The 22,150-nt window shown below is 35.0% G+C and overlaps 1 protein-coding gene across 1 annotated transcript in view; it reads right to left on the bottom strand.

Annotated features, from left to right (window-relative positions):
- Positions 1-2,209: 2,209 nt before the first annotated feature.
- Positions 2,210-22,150, bottom strand: part of LOC122332796 (polycomb protein SCMH1-like) — a 25,019-nt gene continuing 5,078 nt past the window's right edge. The window contains 15 exon segments of the mRNA XM_043230202.1: positions 2,210-3,292; positions 6,233-6,393; positions 7,292-7,501; positions 7,638-7,760; positions 8,771-8,932; positions 9,016-9,219; positions 10,829-10,955; positions 11,067-11,305; positions 11,308-11,370; positions 16,663-16,906; positions 16,989-17,077; positions 18,468-18,702; positions 19,745-19,821; positions 19,895-19,963; positions 21,120-21,176. Of these exon segments, the coding sequence (XP_043086137.1) occupies positions 3,167-3,292; positions 6,233-6,393; positions 7,292-7,501; positions 7,638-7,760; positions 8,771-8,932; positions 9,016-9,219; positions 10,829-10,955; positions 11,067-11,305; positions 11,308-11,370; positions 16,663-16,906; positions 16,989-17,077; positions 18,468-18,702; positions 19,745-19,821; positions 19,895-19,963; positions 21,120-21,150 (2,160 nt within the window). The 5' untranslated portion in view covers positions 21,151-21,176 and the 3' untranslated portion in view covers positions 2,210-3,166.

Genomic DNA, 22,150 nt, shown 5'->3' with positions numbered 1-22,150 from the left:
CACCCAAAATCTCCTTTTCAACAACAGGAATAATAGGTCAATTTTTTTTCTAAGTAAGGTGTAATGTTTCATACTTCATGCAAGTTCACCCCAACCCCAAGATCATCTCCACAGCGAAACTACCAGCTCTGGTCTTCGATCGTTCAGTTTTTAGGTGGAGCCTCATCTGGTCACACATGAAGATTCTGTGTAACGTAGTGTTTTTGATTTAATAAGCTGCAGTGGCTCGGATGAGAAGCGACTTGTCCTTCATTCCCCCGTCCACAGAAAGAAAGATTTATCTGACATGTCAGTATGAAATGTGCCGTCTCGTGTTTGCGTGTTTGCTTATTGGAATTCCCGCAGAAGGAAAATCTTTTATAGTTCACATTGAGCCAGGAAAGGTTTCCGTGTAGAACTCTATGAACTTTCTCAAGTTCACACCAAACACACCTGATGAACTGCTGTGCAATTTACCTTGTTTTTTTTTTTGTCAGCACTGAACTGTGTTTTAATCTCTAAAGCCTTGCAGAAATGTCTTTCCACCGTTTTTGTCTTGTTTTTCCCAGTAAAAACCTCTAAACGTTCTTAAATCAAGAAGTATTTAAGCAAAAAGCCAGTCTTATTTTCTGATTTTCTTCTCACTACCCGTCACAATTCGTTTTAGAAAACCAGTAAACGCATCTTAATTTAAGAACGTTAGGAAGCAAGTCATATTTTGGGCTGTATATCATTTTCCAGCATGTGATACAGTATATTCTCGCTCTTCTCCGACGCAAAAGAACCGATCCGCATGAACGCCAGGTGAATAAACCATGATGTGAACTCGAACTCTTACACAGGTCCTGAAATGTGGAGTGTTGAATGTTTGTGTGTTCGTTTTTATACGCCAAGAGCTTTTTTTGTACACCGAATGGGTTCAAAGAACGAAACGGAGCACGGGGGGATGTTTTAAATTATTTATTTATTATTTGTATCGTTGAAAATGTGTACGTGACGAATGCATTAGCTTTAAAAATTTCATGATTAAAAACGTCTCTGGTATCAAGATCGAAGCGTGTGTTTCATAACAAGTATCGATATTCAATCGCTTGACGAATCTATATGGCACAACGTTACGAATGCGTGATTTCTTTTACAAAAAAGTCCGACGAAGGAACCGAAAAGTCTAAACGATCACATTCACGACTACCTTGAAATGCTACGTTACAAAAGGTGGAAAAAAACCTGAGAAGTCTCAAAGTAAAGCAAGGCAATTCGAACGTAGCTATTTGAAACGGACGTCTCTTCCCCGGGTAAAAAGCGCTGGAAGGCAGTACTAAAGGCGTATTAAACGACGAATCCCAAATAAACGGCGTATCGTCACCCAACGCGCTTAGCTTAAAATATTTACTCTCTACAAAATCGTACATTCCTGTTGCTGAGTTTTATGGTTAAACCCATAATACGCCGTTGATGTCTGAACGGTCCGTGGAAATGATCAAATATCAAACGTAAAGGTCGTTCGCGGCACATTCCCGCCGTTTCGACGATAGCGAGGCGCTCGGCTTCGTAACGCAGGTCGATTCGGGGGCCTTCCCCAGATAAGAGCTCCGCCGGGTTCTGTAACGAAAAGCCGGGGGCCAACTCAAACAGCGTTACCTCGAACTCCTCGGAACGCTCGGGAGACTCAACGCGTAGCGATGGAGGGAAAACTGCGTTAGATACGACAGTTTTTGAGGTTCTTCGAGGCAGAAGGGCGGTTCGCTGACAGCATTTCATTACTCCCAAGCCTCAGATGTGAGAATTGTGCATCACAACTGCGTATAAAAGTTTAGATTTCACAGTTTTAACATCAATAAACTTAGTGTTATCCACGTCTGTCAGTCATGAGATGCTCAGATTTCTGTAATAGTAGGCTACTAATAAATGGAATACATAATACACAACTATAGATTTTTAATATAAATATTTTTTTCTAAATGATATTTACTAAATAATATTAACTAATAATTTACTAATTTCTATTAACACTATATATATATATATATATATATATGTGTGTGTGTATATATATATATATATATATGTGTGTGTGTATATATATATATATATATATATATATATATATGTGTGTGTATATATATATATATATATATATATATATATATATATATATATATATATATATATATATATATATATATATATATATATGTGTGTATATATATGTGTATATATATATATATATATATATATATATGTGTATAAATGATATATAACTAGTTGAGTATACTTGTTCCACATACTTAACCAGTCATATATTACAAATGAATAAATATAACAATTTATGATGATTCTACACAATTTGATATTTTAAAAACAATTATAAACATTTAGGTAATTAAATATAACCATGCAATGATTTTGAGTGCAAAGAATGTGTCCAGTTTTAATTTATGCATGACTGACAAATATAAACGGCATTAAGTTTATTATTATTATTATTGTTATTATTATACTCTTTTTACTGTCAAAACTGTGTAATCCAAAACGATGGAAATTTTGTATACAATTTAATTACACGAATACCAATTTTAGGCCTAAATGTTTTTTTTGTGGTATGTATTTTTGATTATTATTACCGTTCTGATGTGATGCATCAAAATATGCTAAACTGGTTCGCAACACGCTATTAAGCTGTTTTGGAGCAAAAACGTGAGGATTTCCTAGCGAACGCTCTTAAATCTAATCAAAAAAGTCTGTTTGGTCAAAGAAAAAACGAAGCGGGATTGCACGAAAACGAGCGGAGCGTCTACTTTTTTTTTCCGCGAAACGTCGTCGCACGGGTTTCGGACTCCCTTAAGATTCCGAAACGTGAAGCGATTTGCCTGAACTGAACGGACACGAACACAAACAACGGGTTTTCAGAGTCTGCAGGTGATTCCAGAAACACCCGCGGACTAGTATGAAGTCACAGGGAGGTAGAGCGATAAATAGCCAACATCCGACTCGAACAGCGGCGCTATCGGTGAGCCGGTCGGCTCGTGAGGCGCCTGCGTCTTTGGGGCCCGTCCGAACGCACCTCGGCTCCCGTCGGTTCCCAGAGAGCTGTTCTCCGGCTGCAGGTGTGTGTGTGTTTATGGAGCGGCGCGCGGCGGTTTCCCATCAGCCCCTCTGTAGCAGCGTGTGTTCCTGTCCGTGCGCTTCACTGCTTGCCCTGCTTCAGTCTTTCGATGTGGTGGCAGAGTTTGAGCGCCGGTCCGAGCTTCAGACCCATGTACTTCATCACCATGTCGCTCCTCAGTAGCATCAGGGCTTTGCCGTCGATCTCCTGCGGACAGAGTTTTACGGTTAAATCCCTTAAAGTAAGGTCTGTGCTTCACACGAGCTGAATATGCTTTCACTATTTATTCTGTCACATAATACAAATCAGCACGTTTTTACGGTTTACAGTTAGAGTTCCCTTCGTTGTATATAGTTGCACGGCGGTAATAATGGAGTTAATATAAATATCGGCACGGCACTTTTGGCCTACTTGTAACAAAATAAGTAAAATACACTATGATTAAGAAACTTGTGTTTCTGAATAAATTAATCCGTATTAGTGTCGTATAATTATAAGAAGATATAGCTTACATGAATTAAAAAAAACAAAAAAACAAAACACTAGTAAATTAAATAATGTTATACACAGATTTGTTCATTAAGGTGTAATATGTTTTGTTAATCGGATTATGAATTTTTAACCGCTTTCGAATTTTTTTGCTTCGGACCGTCTACAAATGTTACGCCTTAAAATGAAATGTTAAAGTTACTGCCGCATCTTTCTGAAGAAAAAGAAATGCCGTGGCTGAGATTTATATAGCCGATTTATACAAATGTTCAGTGTGCTTATTATAAAAGAACTTCGTTTTTGCTCGTTTAATTCTAACAAATAGGTTTTTGCTAAAAACGAGATATCGGTATCGGCCAAAAATATCGGTAATATCGGATATTGGCAAAAATCAAGTATCGGGCGTCCCTAAAAAAAATAAGACGCAAACCTTGTCTATTAAAGCATGAACATGTGATTAGAGCGATGTTAGATTAATATCTAAGCGTCTAAACGAGGAATAGCTGTCTGGGGTGAGACTGAAGAGCGACTTTATAAGCTGAAAAATAAATCGAAGCGCATTTTCACATCCCATATTAATCAGATCATTCTGACACACAACAGAAATAAAATTATAACTCGTATCTGCGCAATTCTCAATATAATACAGCTTAATGCTATATTTTTATCTCAAGTCTATACTTTAAAACCTCAAAAAAAAAAAAAAATCTGAGCTTTTGGTGCCGTAAATATTCAAGGCAGATTCGATTTTGTTAAATTATTGTTATTTATTTAATATTTGTTTATTATTATTATTTTAAAAAACATAATCACTACCTGCCAGATTATATAATTTAATAACTAAAAATATGGGTAGTATTTACCATAATAAAGAATATTTTTTAAGAATATTTAAAATAATAATAATAAAGTGTCTACAAATATATTTTCTCAAATAAATTAGTATCCCCACACATAATATAACGGAGATAATATTTGTGTATTACTCACTTTTAAAGCCTGAGTGTGTGTTTGGCGTTTATGCGCTTGGCAGACGAAATATGCATTGCACATGATTTTTTTTTAATAAATTACTCGGTGCATTCCCTGGGAACTAGATATGAGATTTCACTGCATTACTTTCACACTATTTTAATACTAGCACTAAAGAAAGGAGTTAATTTAGTAGCGCTGCTGGATGAGTTACTCCTCAAAGCGGACACAGCTGTGCTGAGTCTTTCCAGACGTGTGTGTGTGTGTGTGTGTGTGTGTGTGTGTGAGAATCTCTCCGGTCAAGTCTAAACACAGATGACACATGTTCCTGCTCTCCCTAGCGCTTGATTTACAGACAGATATAAAGCGCAGAGAGAGACTGGATCAGTTTGAATCATTTAACCGATTCGGCTCTTTGATTCTCTAAGTGAACGAATCTTTTTCCGAGTCATCCCTTTTATTTTAGAATATAATTAAAACGTTGCCAAATCTACGTTCTTTTGTCACGTCACATGACTATAAACTAAAGCCATGCGCTTAATTAGTTCATCTCTCAAGTCGTTCGTTTCTTTTGTCGCACGCTCAGTATCTTACAACAAATCATTTTACATAGTAATTAAAAAAAAATGCCATTTTAAATTAACTATCATTTATACGATTTTATTACTTCTGGGGACGAAAACTGAGGAAATTTGGTCAATATTAATACTGAATATTTTGCTTTAAAACTGCCATTGGGTGTCAGCAAGTAAATGACTCGCTGAATCATTCAGATCGAATGATTCGTCCAGAACAGCTGATTCAACAGAAACGAAACAAGTCCATCTGAATCGCCGGCTCACTCGATTCGTTCAAAAACTAATTCATTTAAGGAACGAAACTCTTCGCAATGTTACGAAGAGTTCTTCGGAAAAGTACTTTGCTTGTGCGATTAATACAAAAGGTAATTTTTTTCTTATATTGCTTGAATTATAAAGAGCATTCTGACCATAGATATATTTACCTAGATGCCTCATTAGCGACTGGTTATGGGCCGTGAAACGTAAGCCGTCTGCCATATTGTAGCGCTCTGATTGGACGTCATTCAACATAGCAATCGACCAATATTTTATTTGCGTGATAAGTTTTACATAATAAACAAAATTAATCACCCAAAGGGGATGGTAAGACGGGAATGTTGTTTTACAAAGGGGATGCTTTTTATCATTTTTTTCCCGAGCGCATCGATATTTTCCGAGCGCGGACTGCAAAAAAGATTAGAAAAGCGAGTGTTTTTTAAGTGCTTTAGTCTAAACGTGGATAGAATAGAATTAGAACAGCGAGTTAGAGAGTCAAATAAAAAATAAAAACGTATTAATATGATATAATACAGTTATAAACTGTCGACTCATTCGGTTCGATCGTTTCTCAAACAGGAGGATGATAAGTAAAGTTACATTGACAAAGACCAATCAAAGTTAGTTTCTCAGTACAGTTCTTCCTCTAAGGTTCTCATCGGGCAGTCAAATAATCGTTCGACGCGTCGTTTTTTTAGTTCGACGGCATGTAAAAATGCAGTTTGTGTTTATCTTTTAGCCACGGATCTGTTTTTTGTTATCTTCCTTCGAGGCGAAGTCAAGGAAAAGCGCCTGATTGTTTCCCCGCCCAGAGGGGGCGTGGCTTTCGGACGTTACGCCGGTCACTGACGTGTTTTCTGAAGAGCTCTGCATGCGGAGCCAGCGCCGTTGGGTCTGCGTCCCGCACGAACTGCATCACTTCCTCTATGGACCAGGAAGACGGGCTCCTGCCGGGGATTCTGGGAAGGTCCGCCGCCGATGCCGTCTCGGGACCCGTGGTGGAGCTGGCGGCTGGAAAGAGAGAGATGCTAACGCGATTATGCTAATGACTTCCTTCATTCTGCTCTCGGTCTTTGATGTTTCCTGTCAGGCTCGAGACGACTGAGATGTGAGGAAGGACTTGAAGGTGATTCTCTTGGAAAATTTAGTTAAATGCACTACAAAGTAGAGTGAGTGATTAAAATATATATTTTAATAGTTATTTCTGTCAAAATATAGACACTAAAATGGTTTATATATTAAATAACCACGTGCTAATGTCTTTTTTGTATGATCCAAAGATTGAAATGCTATAAAAATTTATTTATTTAAAATTATTTACTAAAATATATATATATATATATATATATATATATATATATATATATATATATATATATATGATCCAGTGATTAAAATGCTCAAAATGTAATTATTTAAAATGATTTATATTATTATAAAATGATTTAATAAATTATAAAATAAATATACTATATATATATATATATATATATATATATATATAAATGATCTGTATTGAACATAAATACCTTTCAGATTATTTAAAATCAGAACAGTAAATCTTAACAGTTTTTATCTGATTTAAGATAAAAACATAAAAACATTAGCATGCAAATTAATGTATGCTACAATATTTTGGATTATAATAGAATAATAATATAATAGAATTTTTTTTTTTTTTTGAAAAACATTTAAAGCAACAAAACAAACCGATAGTTCTCTTGTTAGTTCTAATGACAGTTGATTTGTAGTTAACTGAAACTAAAATATATATATATATTTCAGCATTTTTTTAATTTATTTTCATAATATGAATAGATAAAATTACATACATTACACAACTGTAAAAACACAAGAAAATGACTACAACTGAACTGAAATGAATGTGACGTGTGATATTCTCTCTCACCCTCCACTCGTCTGTGTGTCTGTGTGAGGGGGTTGGAGGCCTGTCTGCGTAGAGGCGGGCCGTTGCCGTGGTAATACGGGCTGCTGGGTGCTGATTGGTACTCTGAGGTGCTTCTCAAGGTCTGTGGGCGGGGCGTCATGGAATTAGAGGCGGAGTCCATGAAGCGCTGCTCCTTCATTAATCCGTTCTGCTCTGGAGGAAGAGTCTCCGCTACACACACACACACACACACACACACACACACACACACACACACTTCATAATCCAATAGAAACTCTTTTCATACACCGAAACCGTTCTGTTAGGTAAATGACCTGAATGTAGCATGCATTAATGTTTGCCGTACCTTCTGAGGGGTGTGTGTCTGTGTGCAGGAGCTTCGGGGAGAGAGGAGCGCAGTACGGAGGAGAGTCTCTGGAGATCCGCTTCACACCTCTGTTCAGACCGTCTGACAACATCTCCTCTTTAACTACACAAAACACACAAAAACAACATCATCTACACACTCCTGTCCTGCCAGATCGCTTCTGTGCAACACAAGAGTCTGTCACCAGTATTATGTACACACCAGTTTAATACCAGTTTTATAATAGTATAGTATTCATTTTGTTTTCATTTTAGTGTTAGTCATTTTATGTGCTTTTTGTTTTGTTTAGAATATATATATATATATATATATATATATATATATATATATATATATATATATATATATATATATATATATATATATATAGGCCTACTATTATAGCATGGCTTTTACTTGTATCTTTTAGATAAAAAAAAGAAAGTTTTTATTTACTTTTTGTCATTTTTAAATTTATTGCTTTCAGTATTGTGTAGAATTATATTATTGATTTTCAAAATATTTTATTTAGATTTTAATTTAATACCTTGTCATTTTTATTATTTTTTATTTTATTTACAATATTAATTTTTGTCATTTTTATTTCTTTTAGCATTCTTCCGATACAATAACAGTATTTATTTTCAGTTTCGTTTTAATTTTGGTTTTAGTAGTTTTAGTAGTCATGTTTTTGCTTGAATCTTTAGTTTATTTTGGTAGTAATTTATTTTTTTCATTTTATTCGTCTTTAGTACTATTTATATACTGTTATAGTATTTATTTAGTACTTATTTTCACAATTTATTCAGTTTTAATAAATAATATACTTATTTATTTATCATTATAGGATTTTATAAATATTAAGATGTTTTAAAATGAGCTTCATTGTGTTTTTTTTATCTTATTTTATTGTATTAATATTTTGAAATGGCTTGTGATGATACATTTTCAGTTCATAGTTTGGTTCTTTTATCACCTTATATTTTATTTTATTTAAAGAATGATTAAACGGTCAACAGTACAACAGCTTAAGCAACTTGAGGGTGAGTAAATTAATTTTAAATCAATTACTCCTTTAACCGAATGAATGTCAAGCGAGTGACACATCACAGCTTCAGAATAAATAAATATACCTGATTTAGCGCGGTCGTAGGTGTTGTGTGGACTGAACGGTTGACTGCTGAACAGATTATCACACTGCAGGTGTCGACACACTCGCTCCAGGAAACGCAACACAAACCCGGCGCTCGACGCTGACGGCAGCTTCACCAACCGCTTCCCACCATCTGTTCGGACTAGACAGATCCTTTATTATCGTGAGTGCTTTCAAACCGTACTGAATGTGTGTTTTTTTGTTTTGTTCGCCGCTCGTCCGTACCTCGGACCACCTCTCCTCCACCGCCTTGGCTCTGCAGGCATCCCAGAAGCACTTTGGGCTGATACGCGCAGTCCAGACAGGCCTGGACCGTCTGCTGCAGAACCAGATTCACCGCCTCCGGCCCGAAGTGATCCGGCAGTCTCTGGACCTGCTTACGGTCAAGATGTGGGCCGCAGTTTCCGTGTTTGTTCACATACACACACACTGACGGGAAATGTGCAAACATTACTGTACGGACACATTATGATCGTATGCATTAAAAAGGATCCAAACAGATTATTGTGGTTATATAGTCTTATCATAGTGGTTACATAGTCTGCAGTTACTGTAGTCTACTTATTATAGTTATGCGGTCTGATAATTGTGGTTATACGGTCTGATTACTATGTTTATATAGTCAGATCAAAGTGGTTATATAGTCTGACTGCTGTAGTTAAATGTCTGATTATTATGTTTATATAGTCAGATCAAAGGGGTTATACAGTCTGATTGCTGTAGTTAAATGTCTGATTATTATGTTTATATAGTCAGATCAAAGTGGTTATATAGTCTGACTGCTGTAGTTAAATGCCTGATTATTATGTTTATATAGTCAGATCAAAGTGGTTATATAGTCTGATTGCTGTAGTTAATAATGTCTCATTATTATGTTTATATAGTCAGATCAAAGTGGTTATATAGTCTGACTGCTGTAGTTAAATGTCTGATTATTATGTTTATATAGTCAGATCAAAGTGGTTATATAGTCTGACTGCTGTAGTTAAATGTCTGATTATTATGTTTATATAGTCAGATCAAAGTGGTTATATAGTCTGATTGCTGTAGTTAAAATGTCTGATTATTATGTTTATATAGTCAGATCAAAGTGGTTATATAGTCTGACTGCTGTAGTTAAAATGTCTGATTATTATGTTTATATAGTCAGATCAAAGTGGTTATATAGTCTGATTGCTGTAGTTAATAATGTCTCATTATTATGTTTATATAGTCAGATCAAAGTGGTTATATAGTCTGACTGCTGTAGTTAAATGTCTGATTATTATGTTTATATAGTCAGATCAAAGTGGTTATATAGTCTGACTGCTGTAGTTAAATGTCTGATTATTATGTTTATATAGTCAGATCAAAGTGGTTATATAGTCTGATTGCTGTAGTTAAAATGTCTGATTATTATGTTTATATAGTCAGATCAAAGTGGTTATATAGTCTGACTGCTGTAGTTAAAATGTCTGATTATTATGTTTATATAGTCAGATCAAAGTGGTTATATAGTCTGATTGCTGTAGTTAATAATGTCTGATTATTATGTTTATATAGTCAGATCAAAGTGGTTATATAGTCTGATTGCTGTAGTTAATAATGCCTGATTATTATGTTTATGTAGTCTGATCATAGTGTTTATAAAATCTAATTAATGTAGTTATAATGTCCAATGTTTGTGGTTATCTAGTATATTCTAGTGGTTATATAGTCTGATTATACAGATCACATTGTCTGATAATTGTGGTTACAAAATCTGATTAGTGCAGTCACTGTATATAGCCTACTTATTATGATAAATGTGGTTATATATACTGATTATTATTGTCATGGTCTGAATTAAATGTAGTCTGATTATTGTGGTTATTTAGTCTGATTATCAGGTCCTATGGTCTGATAATTGTGTTTTTTGATTACTGAACAAGTTTTGTTATGGTTACATGAACAGATTATGGTAAAATAATCTGATCATTGTAGTTACTTAGTCTGATTATTGTGGTTATCAAGAAGTCAGATAATTATAGCAGTAGTAAACAAGCAAATTTTTTTTTACCAGTAGACACCACAGATGAGGGGGATCCCAGAGGAGAGAGTCCATCGCTGGGCATCTGAGTCATGGGCACCCTGGAGTCTGAGCTGGCTGCTATAGACATGGTGCTCTGGAGGAGTCTGGACTTCCTCTGAGAAACAAAAACACAATCTGCTTAAGTATTTCACCAAATGACACCCTCCACAACCCCACCTAATGTGACAGTCTTTCATAAATCCACACAAATGTTCTTTAAAGCTACCTTGCTGCCCGGTTTAGGCCCCCTTTTCTTGTATGGACGCAGGGGATGCTGGGAAATGGGCGTGGTTTGGGGCGTGGCTTCTCCTTGGTCTTCTGTGTCTTGGGACGCGGTGGATGCGGCCAGGGCTTTCAGCAGAGCGATGGTCTCGCTTTTCGGCCGCCGTCCCCTAATGCCCTTCCTCACAGGGAGTTGAGGAAGAGGAGTCGGCAGGCGATAAGGAGACGGCATGGAGCGCCGGGCGGTTTAGGGTTAGAGGAAGAGGAGGAGGAGGAGGAAGGTGTGGGACCTGGTTTAGGAACGGTGACTGCAAAATAAGAAAAATAAAGGGAAATTTTAATAATAATAAAATGCTGATGTAGTTGCTGTTATATAGTCTGATTACTGTGGTTATATAGTATTGATTAGTGGAATAAAGAAATTCTACTTATGGTTATATAGTCTGATTATTGTGGTTATGTAGTCTGATCGCAGTAGTTATATAGATGATTATTGTAGTTATGTACTCCAATTACGGCAGTTGCCATATATAGTCTAACTACTGTGGTTATATAGTATTAATTACTGAAGTAAAAATATACAGTCTACTTATGGTTACATAGTCTGATTATTGTGGTTATGTAGTCTGATCGTAGTAGTAATATAGATGATTATTGTAGTTATATACTCCAATTACTGCAGTTGCCATATATAGTCTAACTATTGTGGTTATATAGTATTAATTACTGGAGTAAAAATATACAGTCTACTTATGGTTACATAGTCTGATTATTGTGGTTATGTAGTCTGATCGTAGTAGTTATATAGATGATTATTGTAGTTATATACTCCAATTACTGCAGTTGCCATATATAGTCTAACTATTGTGGTTATATAGTATTAATTACTGGAGTAAAAATATACAGTCTACTTATGGTTACATAGTCTGATTATTGTGGTTATGTAGTCTGATCGTAGTAGTAATATAGATGATTATTGTAGTTACATACTCTGATTACTGCAGTTGCCATATATAGTCGAACTTTCGTGGTTATACAATGATTACTATATATATATATATATATATATGTGTGTGTGTGATTACTGTGGTTATTTAGTATGATCATAGTGATTGTTAAATAGTCTGATTACTTAATTATATAGTCTACTTATTATTGTGGTTATATAGTGTACTCAATGTAATATGGTCTTAGTATTGTGGCAATTATAAAAGTTATAAAATATAGTCTACTTATTATATAGTCTGATTACTATAAATGTTCTACTTTTTATGGTTAATCTGATTGTTGTGCTTATAGTCAACTTATGGTTATATGGTATGATTATTGTGTTTATATAGCCTGATTACTGTAGTAACTATACATAGTCTACCTACGGTTATATAGTCTGATTATTGTGATCGTATGGTCTAATAATTGTAGTTATTTATGGTTATATATTCTGAATACTGCAGTTACTGTTTACAGTCTGCTTATGTTATACAGTCTAATTATTAGTAATTATTTAGTCAGATAACTTGGCTATGTGGTTACATTACGTCTTGGTTATATATATATTGTTTGATTATTAGGTCTTATGGTCTGACGATTTTATTTTTATAGTCTGATTACTACAGTTCAACTGTATGGTTTCATAGACTCATTATTTTAGGAATAACTGTGACAGTATAATGTCATTATCATTGTTTCATGAATTTGTCACAATGCGAGGGCATACAAAGAGGCTGTTATCGGATACTTCAGACCGCATAACCATTTAATTCTTCGGTATTTATTGCTGGAAAATTATGTCTATGGCAAACGTCCCAAATTTTAATAGCAAGAATTGCAAAAACAAATTGAACACAGCTCATATAGTATTTAGTTACATAAACAGGAGCCCTATTTTGTAGCGTATCCGTGGAAAGTGCCTGATCAAACACACACTTACATCTGAACACATCCTGTCCTTTAAAACACAGCGAGCGTGCGGCGGTGGATATGAGTGAATGTTTACCCTAAATAACTCCAGTATGAGTAAATTAGAGGGCGCGCGGAAGGAAAAAGAGTTTTCCAGAGATCTGACGCGCTTGTGCTCGAGCACAGACACACAACCCCACTGCCCTACAGTACAACAAAAACACGGCAGTTCCTTCGGTCCTCGGCGTCACACGATCCTGCAGGAATCAGAAGAACACACTGATTCGCCGCTCCAGAAACATTCCAGATTATTATCGCCGTCCAAAACGGTCAGTATTTTTGCGACCCTTCGATGAATGGAAATGTCAAAATAACATTTTTGCGACCCAGGTCCTCAAAAAACAGCCGTAAGGGGTCGTGAGTAATAATAAGTCTCAATAAATAAGCTTTCCGTTGAATATTTAGATACTGCTATATGAACATCTGGAATCTGAGGGGGCAAAAATACAGACAATGATATTGTCTCAATATTTAATACTGTCCAAATGTAGTCTGACGAGTTTTGTACTAAATATCTTCATGGAACGTGATCTTTACTTAATATAAAGATCATTTTTGGCAAAGAAGATGCATCATTTGTTGGCTTTTTGCTCCAAAATGTTTATTTGAAATAGAATCAAATATCTTCTGTAACATTATAAATGGCTTTCATCATTTCAATGCATATTTTTAAATAAACAGGGTATTTGATATTTCCCACCTGAACATCACGAAGCACATTTCATGCAGTCTTTCTAATTATAATTCGAATTTAAGAGACTTCTAATATAAGAGCGTTTCGGTTAAAGGCTTTTTCTCTCTTCGCGGGTGTTTACTGTGAACACTTTCCTCTCCGTCTGTGCCCTTCCCCATCTTTTCTCCCAGATGTGTGCGTTTTGTTTATTTTCACACAAGCTCTCGAATCCCTCCCGACCTCGCTAATTATCTCATTTGCACATAATGACTTGGACGGGCTACAAAAACACCAAACAGCGCAGGTCACTCCGCGCCATCCAGCTCCAAAACAAATCCTTTAAGCAAACGGCGGTAATTCGCGACGCAAACACTGCAAGGCGAGATCCGGAGCTTCGTGTAATTTTCGGGGGGAAATTTTCTGCGAACTCCAAATGAATTCCAGCTGCGGCCGAACGAACGTTAATGGAAAGGCGTGCATCATCATCTACGGCTCCATTCAAAACACCAGATCTGGATTAAATCCAAGCTAATTCGTGACTTCGGGGCGTGTTTTATTTTACAGAACATTATAAAATCGATCAGGATCCTTGTTCAGCCGAATAAAGCGTTTTCTAAAGTCTTTCGCGATCCACTCTTGTCAGCATGAGACCGAAATGTTCACCTTCAGTAGCAAAAATGACATTTATATATATATATATATATATATATATATATATATATATATATATATATATATATATATATATATATTTGTAGAAACAAACGCAATTATGATAATTAAACATTCCCGATTAGACCTAATTAAATCATTAGAATTCAGCGTGAGATTAGACAACAGAGAAGGCGGAGTCATTGTGTGGGCTGTCATGACAACAGGAATGATTGACAGCTATATATATATATATATATATATATATATATCATATATATATATATATATATGAGAAATATATGGTCATATGTTTGAACTTTAATGAAAAAGAGAAATGTTGCCTTGGCCTCTGACCTAAAAAAAAAAAAATATACATGTTGAAGTCGAAGTTAGAAATTTAATAAAAAGAAAAAGCAAATTAAAAACTAAAAATATAAATTTAAAATATAATAAATAAAAAAATAAATAACCCTTTTAAAATCCTAACAAATACCGTAATAGTTCACAAATAATAATAAATGCTTGAGTACTAAAACAAACAGAAAAATAAAAGAACGAACACAAATGAGTAGAAAACCAAAATACTAAAAACTAAACTAATTTAAAAATAAAAAATATAAAAACACAACTTCTTTGACATATTATAGCTTTAAATAATACTAAAATAGCACTGAAGCATTAAACGATTCTTCGTTTATTTCTTAGTATATGATGTTTAATTACTGATCAATGCGTTTCTGTATTTTTTTTGAACCCAGGTGAACACAGCATAAGGCAGACCAATGGCTTTTGAAGGCTGATACTGCATAAGAGATGCTTTAAACTGCTCAGAGAAACAGAAAAGTGCTTTGATCTCAGATGCGGTCATGTGACTCCTGAGGGTGTTTATGGGTGATCGGCGGGGATTCAGAGAGCTGCAGCGCTCCCTGCTGCTCACACAAGCACTTCACAACTCCTTATTTTCTGCATTTATTTCATAGAATACAGAAGAGAACAGAAACCTGTAGTATTTTAGCATTATTTGCATGATATCATAGCACTTACTATTTTTTGCATTGCCTATATTTTCATTTTTGCAAGTCATTTTTTTACACGCTTTTGCCATTTCATATTTCTATTTATCTTTCATTTCCGTTCTAGTTTTAGTCATTTCAGTACTTCAGCCATTTTTTTATTGCAGTTAGCTGCCAGGGCGTTTGTTTTTGTCCTCCAGCGATTAATACATAAAATGGCATTTACGGGCGCCTTTTTAAATTCGAAGATCAAGGTAAATTGTACTTAATCTGTCTGGAAACGTGCAAGCATCTTCTGCTGCCTCCGAAGAGCAGCACTGTATGGAAAAAAAATTCAGCGAAATAAGAAAGCTTTGAAAGATATTCATCCCGTTCAAAAGTTTTCACCCCCCTGACTCTTGCCTCGTTTCCTTCTGGACGATCAGTGAATATTTCAACCTTATCCCTAAACCGTCCTCAGAGTATTACCAATCAAGAGTTCCCAAAAGGTTATTTTAATCATTTTTCTTTGGTTATCTTATCTCACGCAGAACGTGCATTTTGTATAATCACAATGCATTTTGGGCAAGGGGGCGCCAAAACTTTTGCATACCACTGCATATCATGTAAACAGAAGCGTTTAATTGAGATGAGATTAATTGCGATCAATCGCGCTATTTTTTGGTTTTTAAAGTTTGAGTAATTTTGCTTTGTGTTTTAGACATTTTAAATTGAGTCTACTTTTATTTCGTTGTCACTTGGTTTATTTTTCCTTTTATTTCAAGCAGCAACCCTTTTTTACGGTTTTATCTTTTAGTCTGCTGGTTCTCGCCCCGATCATCAACCCTCGTACGGGATACGACCCTACGACCTTCCGGTGATGGGCGGGGTCACTCACTGCTGTTAAAAGTTTGAGTAATTTTGCTTTGCGTTTTTGTCATTTTACATTTTATATCGTTGTCAGTCGGGTTTTTTCTCATTTTATTTCAAGCAGCGACCCTTTTTTACAGTTTTATCTTTTAGTCGACTACACTAGCCCTGGTTTCTCGCCCCGATCATCAACCCTCGCGCGGGATACGACCCTACGACCTTCCGGTGATGGGCGGGGTCACTCACTGCTGTTAAAAGTTTGAGTAATTTTGCTTTGCGTTTTTGACATTTGACATTTTATTTCGCTGTCAGTTGGTTTATTTTTCCTTCTATTTCAAGCAGCGACCCTTTTTTACGGTTTTATCTTTTAGTCTGCTGGTTCTCGCCCCGATCATCAACCCTTGCGCGGGATACAACCCTACGACCTTCCGGTGATGGGCGGGGTCACTCACTGCTGTTTCCGGGCGGCTGCAGGCTGTGTTTGGTGACGGAGCACCAGCCCACGGGGAAGACGTCCCTGGAGTCGTAGCGGCACCAGTAATCGAAGGCCCCCCGCCAGCCGTCGAACATCACAAACACCTCCTCGCCCTTCACCTCGCCGACGGTCGCCGGGCAGATCAGGTACGGGTTCTTCTTGTCCACGGCCTCCAGCTTCATGCCGGGCTTGAAGCCGTTCTGGGGCGGCCGGAGCGGCTCCTGATGAGATTACAGAGCGTCAGTGTCACCGAAAACCTTTTAATGCGATTGCAATGTTTGCGTAAACGAGGAGCTCCGGCACCTTTTTAAACGCTGTGGCGGGTGCTATTTCCGCTCCATTAAGGGTCCTCAGGAGAAACATGGGCCACGACGAGGCGTTCATCCTGAATCCTGAGGAAACGAGAGAGAGATGCAATTATTATCACATTCATCTCCAACAACAGAAATGGGAAACCAGCAAAACAATATCAATAGTAGTGCTGATTAATCACATCCAAAATATCAGTTTTTGTTCACATAATATACTTATGTGTACCGTTTATATTTATTATGTATATATATTTATTTATTATGTATATATGAACACACACACACACACACACACAGACAGGATATATTTTGAAAATATAAAAATGTATATACATATATATTATTTTACTTTATATTGCATATATATATATATATATATATATATATATATATATATATATATATGTGTGTGTACAGTATGCGTTATGCATAATAAATATACACAATACACATTATGCAAACAATATGAAATATTATATCATGTAATTAAAAACTTCTGGTTTTTAACTAATAATTACGGTAAACATAAAAAAAAAACGGTAATTCAAATAAAATTAAACATAAATTTTTTGTCTAAATTGAAGTAATAGTAGTACTACAACTAAAACAAAAAATAAATTAATAAAATCTAAACAGGCATATAAACAAGAACAACAAAACTACCAAACACAAAAACATGAAAAATATTAATATTTTAATAAGTACTAATTAAAACAGAAAGGCGGGTGACATTAGATTAAAGGATGTCATTTTCTTAGTCAGACTAGTGCTGTTATTGTTAAGTCAAATTTAAAATAAATACTGAAAAACAATTGAAATAATATAAACATTAATAGCAATAAAATATCTAATATTATGGACTAATTATTTAAGTTAGTTGTGAAGGAAAACGTTAAAAGTTGTTAGGTTTAAGGTGAAGTGCTGAAGTCTTAAATATAAAGAAAAATTGCTATATAAACAAACTACAAATGGGAAGTAAAATTAAAATGAAGTTAATAAATAGGAGAATAAAAAAGCGAATTGTTTATTTTTGTTTTGTTTTAGATAAAAATGCAACAAAATGCAACAAAATGCAACAAAATCGCAAAACTGCCTAAAATTAAAATGAAAGAATAAAAAAATGTATTCGTATATTATTATTAAAATATGAATAACCCTAAATAAGCTACAAAATAAATATTAATGTGCGCTAATAAAAACAGAAACTGGATAAAATAAAATATAACAAACCTACACTTGATTTATTTCAGGTGGATGCAAAGGCAAGATCTCTCTTTAACGTTTAGTTTAACCTGAAGTACTAAAATTAAACTAAAACTGTGAATAATAAATGTGAATAAAAACTAAATAAATGCCCTTTAACAGAAAGGAATCCAAACGACCGAATCACGACAAAATGACAAAAACCATATCTAAAATAAAATGAACTCTGCGTCAGGGTCTCAGCCGTGGAGAGGAAGTGACATCATACCCAGCGGCGGCTGCAGCATGTCTCCGTTCTTCTCGCAGGTTCCTATTGGCTGGATGTCGGCGGAGTCGACCAATCGCCAGAAGTCGTTGGTGCTGTCGCTGCCGTCCAGGCGGAGGCGGAGCCTGATGCCCATCAAGCCCATCACCGTGGCGATGCAGGTGGAGGTGGAGTTACGAGGGTCCCGGGCCTCCAGCTTCATCCCCACCTTGAAGTCGTTTGAGGGAGGAATCCGAGACTGGAGGACAAACACATTAGGTTCGCATCTGAACGATTATTTCTTTATGTTTTTATGTTTTAAATATATATATATATATATATATATAAAAATATATATAATATAAAATATATATAAAAAATATATATAATATATTTCTTATTATATACAATGTAATTTATTTATTTATATTGTGATCCTTCAGAATTCATTCTAATATTATAATTTGTATTGATGTTATTATGTTGATATATATATATATATATATATATAAAAATAAATACAAACACAGTATATATTTTGAAAATATTTCCGTTAATGTATTTATAAATGTATATTAATATATTTAAAAGGATACATAAAAATATTTAATACATATATATATTTTTACACAATAAACGCTATAAATGTAAACAAAAATACATATAATGTAAACGAAACCTTTATCTTGGATAAAATTTACATTTTAACATGATTTAACATCAATATATATATATATATATATATATATATATATATATATATATATATATATATATGTGTGTGTGTGTGTATATATAAATATATAATTATAACTTTTACACACACACACACACACACACACACACACACACACACACACACACACACACACACACACACACACACACATATATATATATAAAAAGTGTGCATAAAGTTACAAACGCTTTTTGTTTCAGATCATTTTTGTCTCTTTCTACTCATCAAACAAAGCATCCCGGAAAAAAACGCACTCGACTATTTTAAATATGGATAATAACATTAATAAAAACACGTTTCTTGATTAGAATGATCTCTGATCAACCATGCGCCGCTGACGACCGGCGTAACGGCGCTGAAAATACAGAGTGAGATTACAGTAACAAACTACAGTTACAAACAGAAAGGAATTATTTTCGAGGCGGAAATATTTCACGCGCCTTCGCTGCATTTTGGCTGAATCCATAAAAAAAACCAAAAAACCCTTACTGCTCAAAAACTAAAGTGAGCATATGTCACATTTTGTTTGTGTGTGATATGAGATCCATACGTGACCCCTGACCTGTCTGAAGCAGCCGGGCGGAGCGGGATCAGACGACGTCTCTTTCAGATACTCCTCCCACGAGAAGGACTCGGTCACTGCAGCGGAGAAACAGAGATGCTTCACAGACTCACGACCGGCGCACACGCCACTTTAACACACACTCTTTACCTTTGACCGGTCCAGGACCCGTGAGAGACATGCTCCGGCCCGCTTTATCCTTCTTACTGTCTTTGTGATCTGGCAACGACAAATGAAGGCTTGAGTCTCGCGCGCAGCGCTTCTGCTCAGCGTTCGGCCGAAGAAAGAGAGTCTAGAGGTTTGGAAGGACATACGATGAACGCGCTATCGACTCCGGCTGAAGTTAACAGTGTTTTTCCGATTGATTTATTTTTTTAATAAGCAACGGCAGTTTCCATGTTGCCATGTTGAGAGAAATCACGCAGAGCAGTGATGTTACTGTAATTCTAGACTACGTACGAGCACGCACGGAAAATCGATTCAGCATTTCTCGATATGATTGGAACGTCAAATGCGAACGTTTAAAAGTTCGGGAATCGGATACCTGTTGTATAATTAAGATTTCGAACGCAATACGACGAAAAACGATCAACTGCGTCGGGAGGTGGCGAAAAGGGGCCCGATGAAAAGAATCGCGGTGTATCGAATCATTCAAGAGATTCGTTCAGAGACGCTGATTCGGCCGGTAACCAAACAAGCACATTTTTTAAAATCACTGAATCGTTCATAAAAAAGAACTAGAGTCTCCGTAAAAAAAAAAAGTTGATCAGTTTATCCAGATTCACGCAGGTCCTAAACGAATCAGGTTTTTATGCCGCCTGCAGATTTTTGTAAATAAATACCAAATAAATAGGCGAAATAAAATTTTATATCATTTCTGAATCGCGTCAGAATCTGAACTGAATGGGAGTCGCTAAAAAAATAAATGATCACACCGAACCCTAAATACGAGGCGAAACCTGCGCTAATTAAATATGCTAAATAAGGCATCATTTAACATTATTATTTATGCATTTAATTGCATTTTATTTACTTTGCTACTGATCTGTGGTGATCCGATTCAACTAAACGAAGCAAAAATGACGCATTCGCGTTAGATTTTATGTTACATAGCGTCATATTCTTCATGCGACTTGTTCGAGCGGCGCCTTCTACTGGACAAAAGTGAACTTACGTTCTTTTAGCCTAATGTGCATTCATTCATGAGCAAGCAAGCCCTGCCCGCTTTTAAAAAGTAACTCAAAAGTAACGCGTTACATTCCGCAAAAAGCAACTGGTAATTACTTACTTTTTTAGGAAGTAACGCAATATTGTAATGCATTACTTTTAATGGTAACTTTGGTCAAATCTGAGTCACTGTCTGGTTGTGGTTTACCTTTCAGTGGCGTTCGGACCATGTTGAGCATCGGCCGCCGTAGAGTCCCGCAGAGATCTGAGAGACACACAGAGATCAGTCTTATAACTCATTTCACAACGAATTTAATGAAAAGTTGCAGAGCTTTCAACATCGGAACCGCCCCAATAATACGGTAATTCTTCATTATGCTGCAATTTACAAACGGGTCATGGGTAATGAGGACGAAACCTATAGAAAAAAGTACAAGTAAAAAAAAAAAAAAAAAGAAAATAAAACGAAATACAGAAATACATAAAGATAGTGAAAATAAACGTACAATTAAATTTTACAATAAATAAATTATATTTGTTTTATCAACTCACTCATTTCTTGATGTATTTTCCGATTATTAGATGCAATTTAATTTCATATTTTTTCATTTTTATTTTTATTTGCATTAAAATAAATAATATTACCAAATTATCTCAAATGTGTGTTTGTGCATTTCTATATATATAAATATATACAAAAACACACATATATATATATATATATATATATATATATATATATATATATATATATATATATACATACATATATATACATATATATTAGTGCTGTCAAATGATTAATCATGATTTTAAAAGTATTATTTCTATTCAAATGCAAAACAAAATAATTTTTAATTAATTACAAAAAAATTTATTTGCAATTAAATGTTAAATATACATTTATGGCATTTAATATAATATAATTTGTACGATCATATCTATCTATCTATCTATATATATATATATATATATATATATATATATATATATATATATATATATATATATTTACACAGTTTAATATTTAATTTAATATTTACACAGTTTATCACAAAATGTACAGTCACTGATGCTTGAGGAAGCAAACAGATTTTATGTGTAAATAAAGTGATATTATTTGAGTGAAGGACGTTTTCAGGATTGGTATAAAAGACAAGATTCTTTTCAGTGAAGGCCATGTCATGTGAACTATTCGAGCTAAACGTCGATCATCCTGAAGCGGAAACAGAAGACACA

Source organism: Puntigrus tetrazona, unplaced genomic scaffold (assembly GCF_018831695.1).
Source record: "Puntigrus tetrazona isolate hp1 unplaced genomic scaffold, ASM1883169v1 S000000148, whole genome shotgun sequence".
Taxonomy (NCBI): domain Eukaryota; kingdom Metazoa; phylum Chordata; class Actinopteri; order Cypriniformes; family Cyprinidae; genus Puntigrus; species Puntigrus tetrazona.
This window is presented reverse-complemented; position numbering and strand designations above follow the sequence as displayed.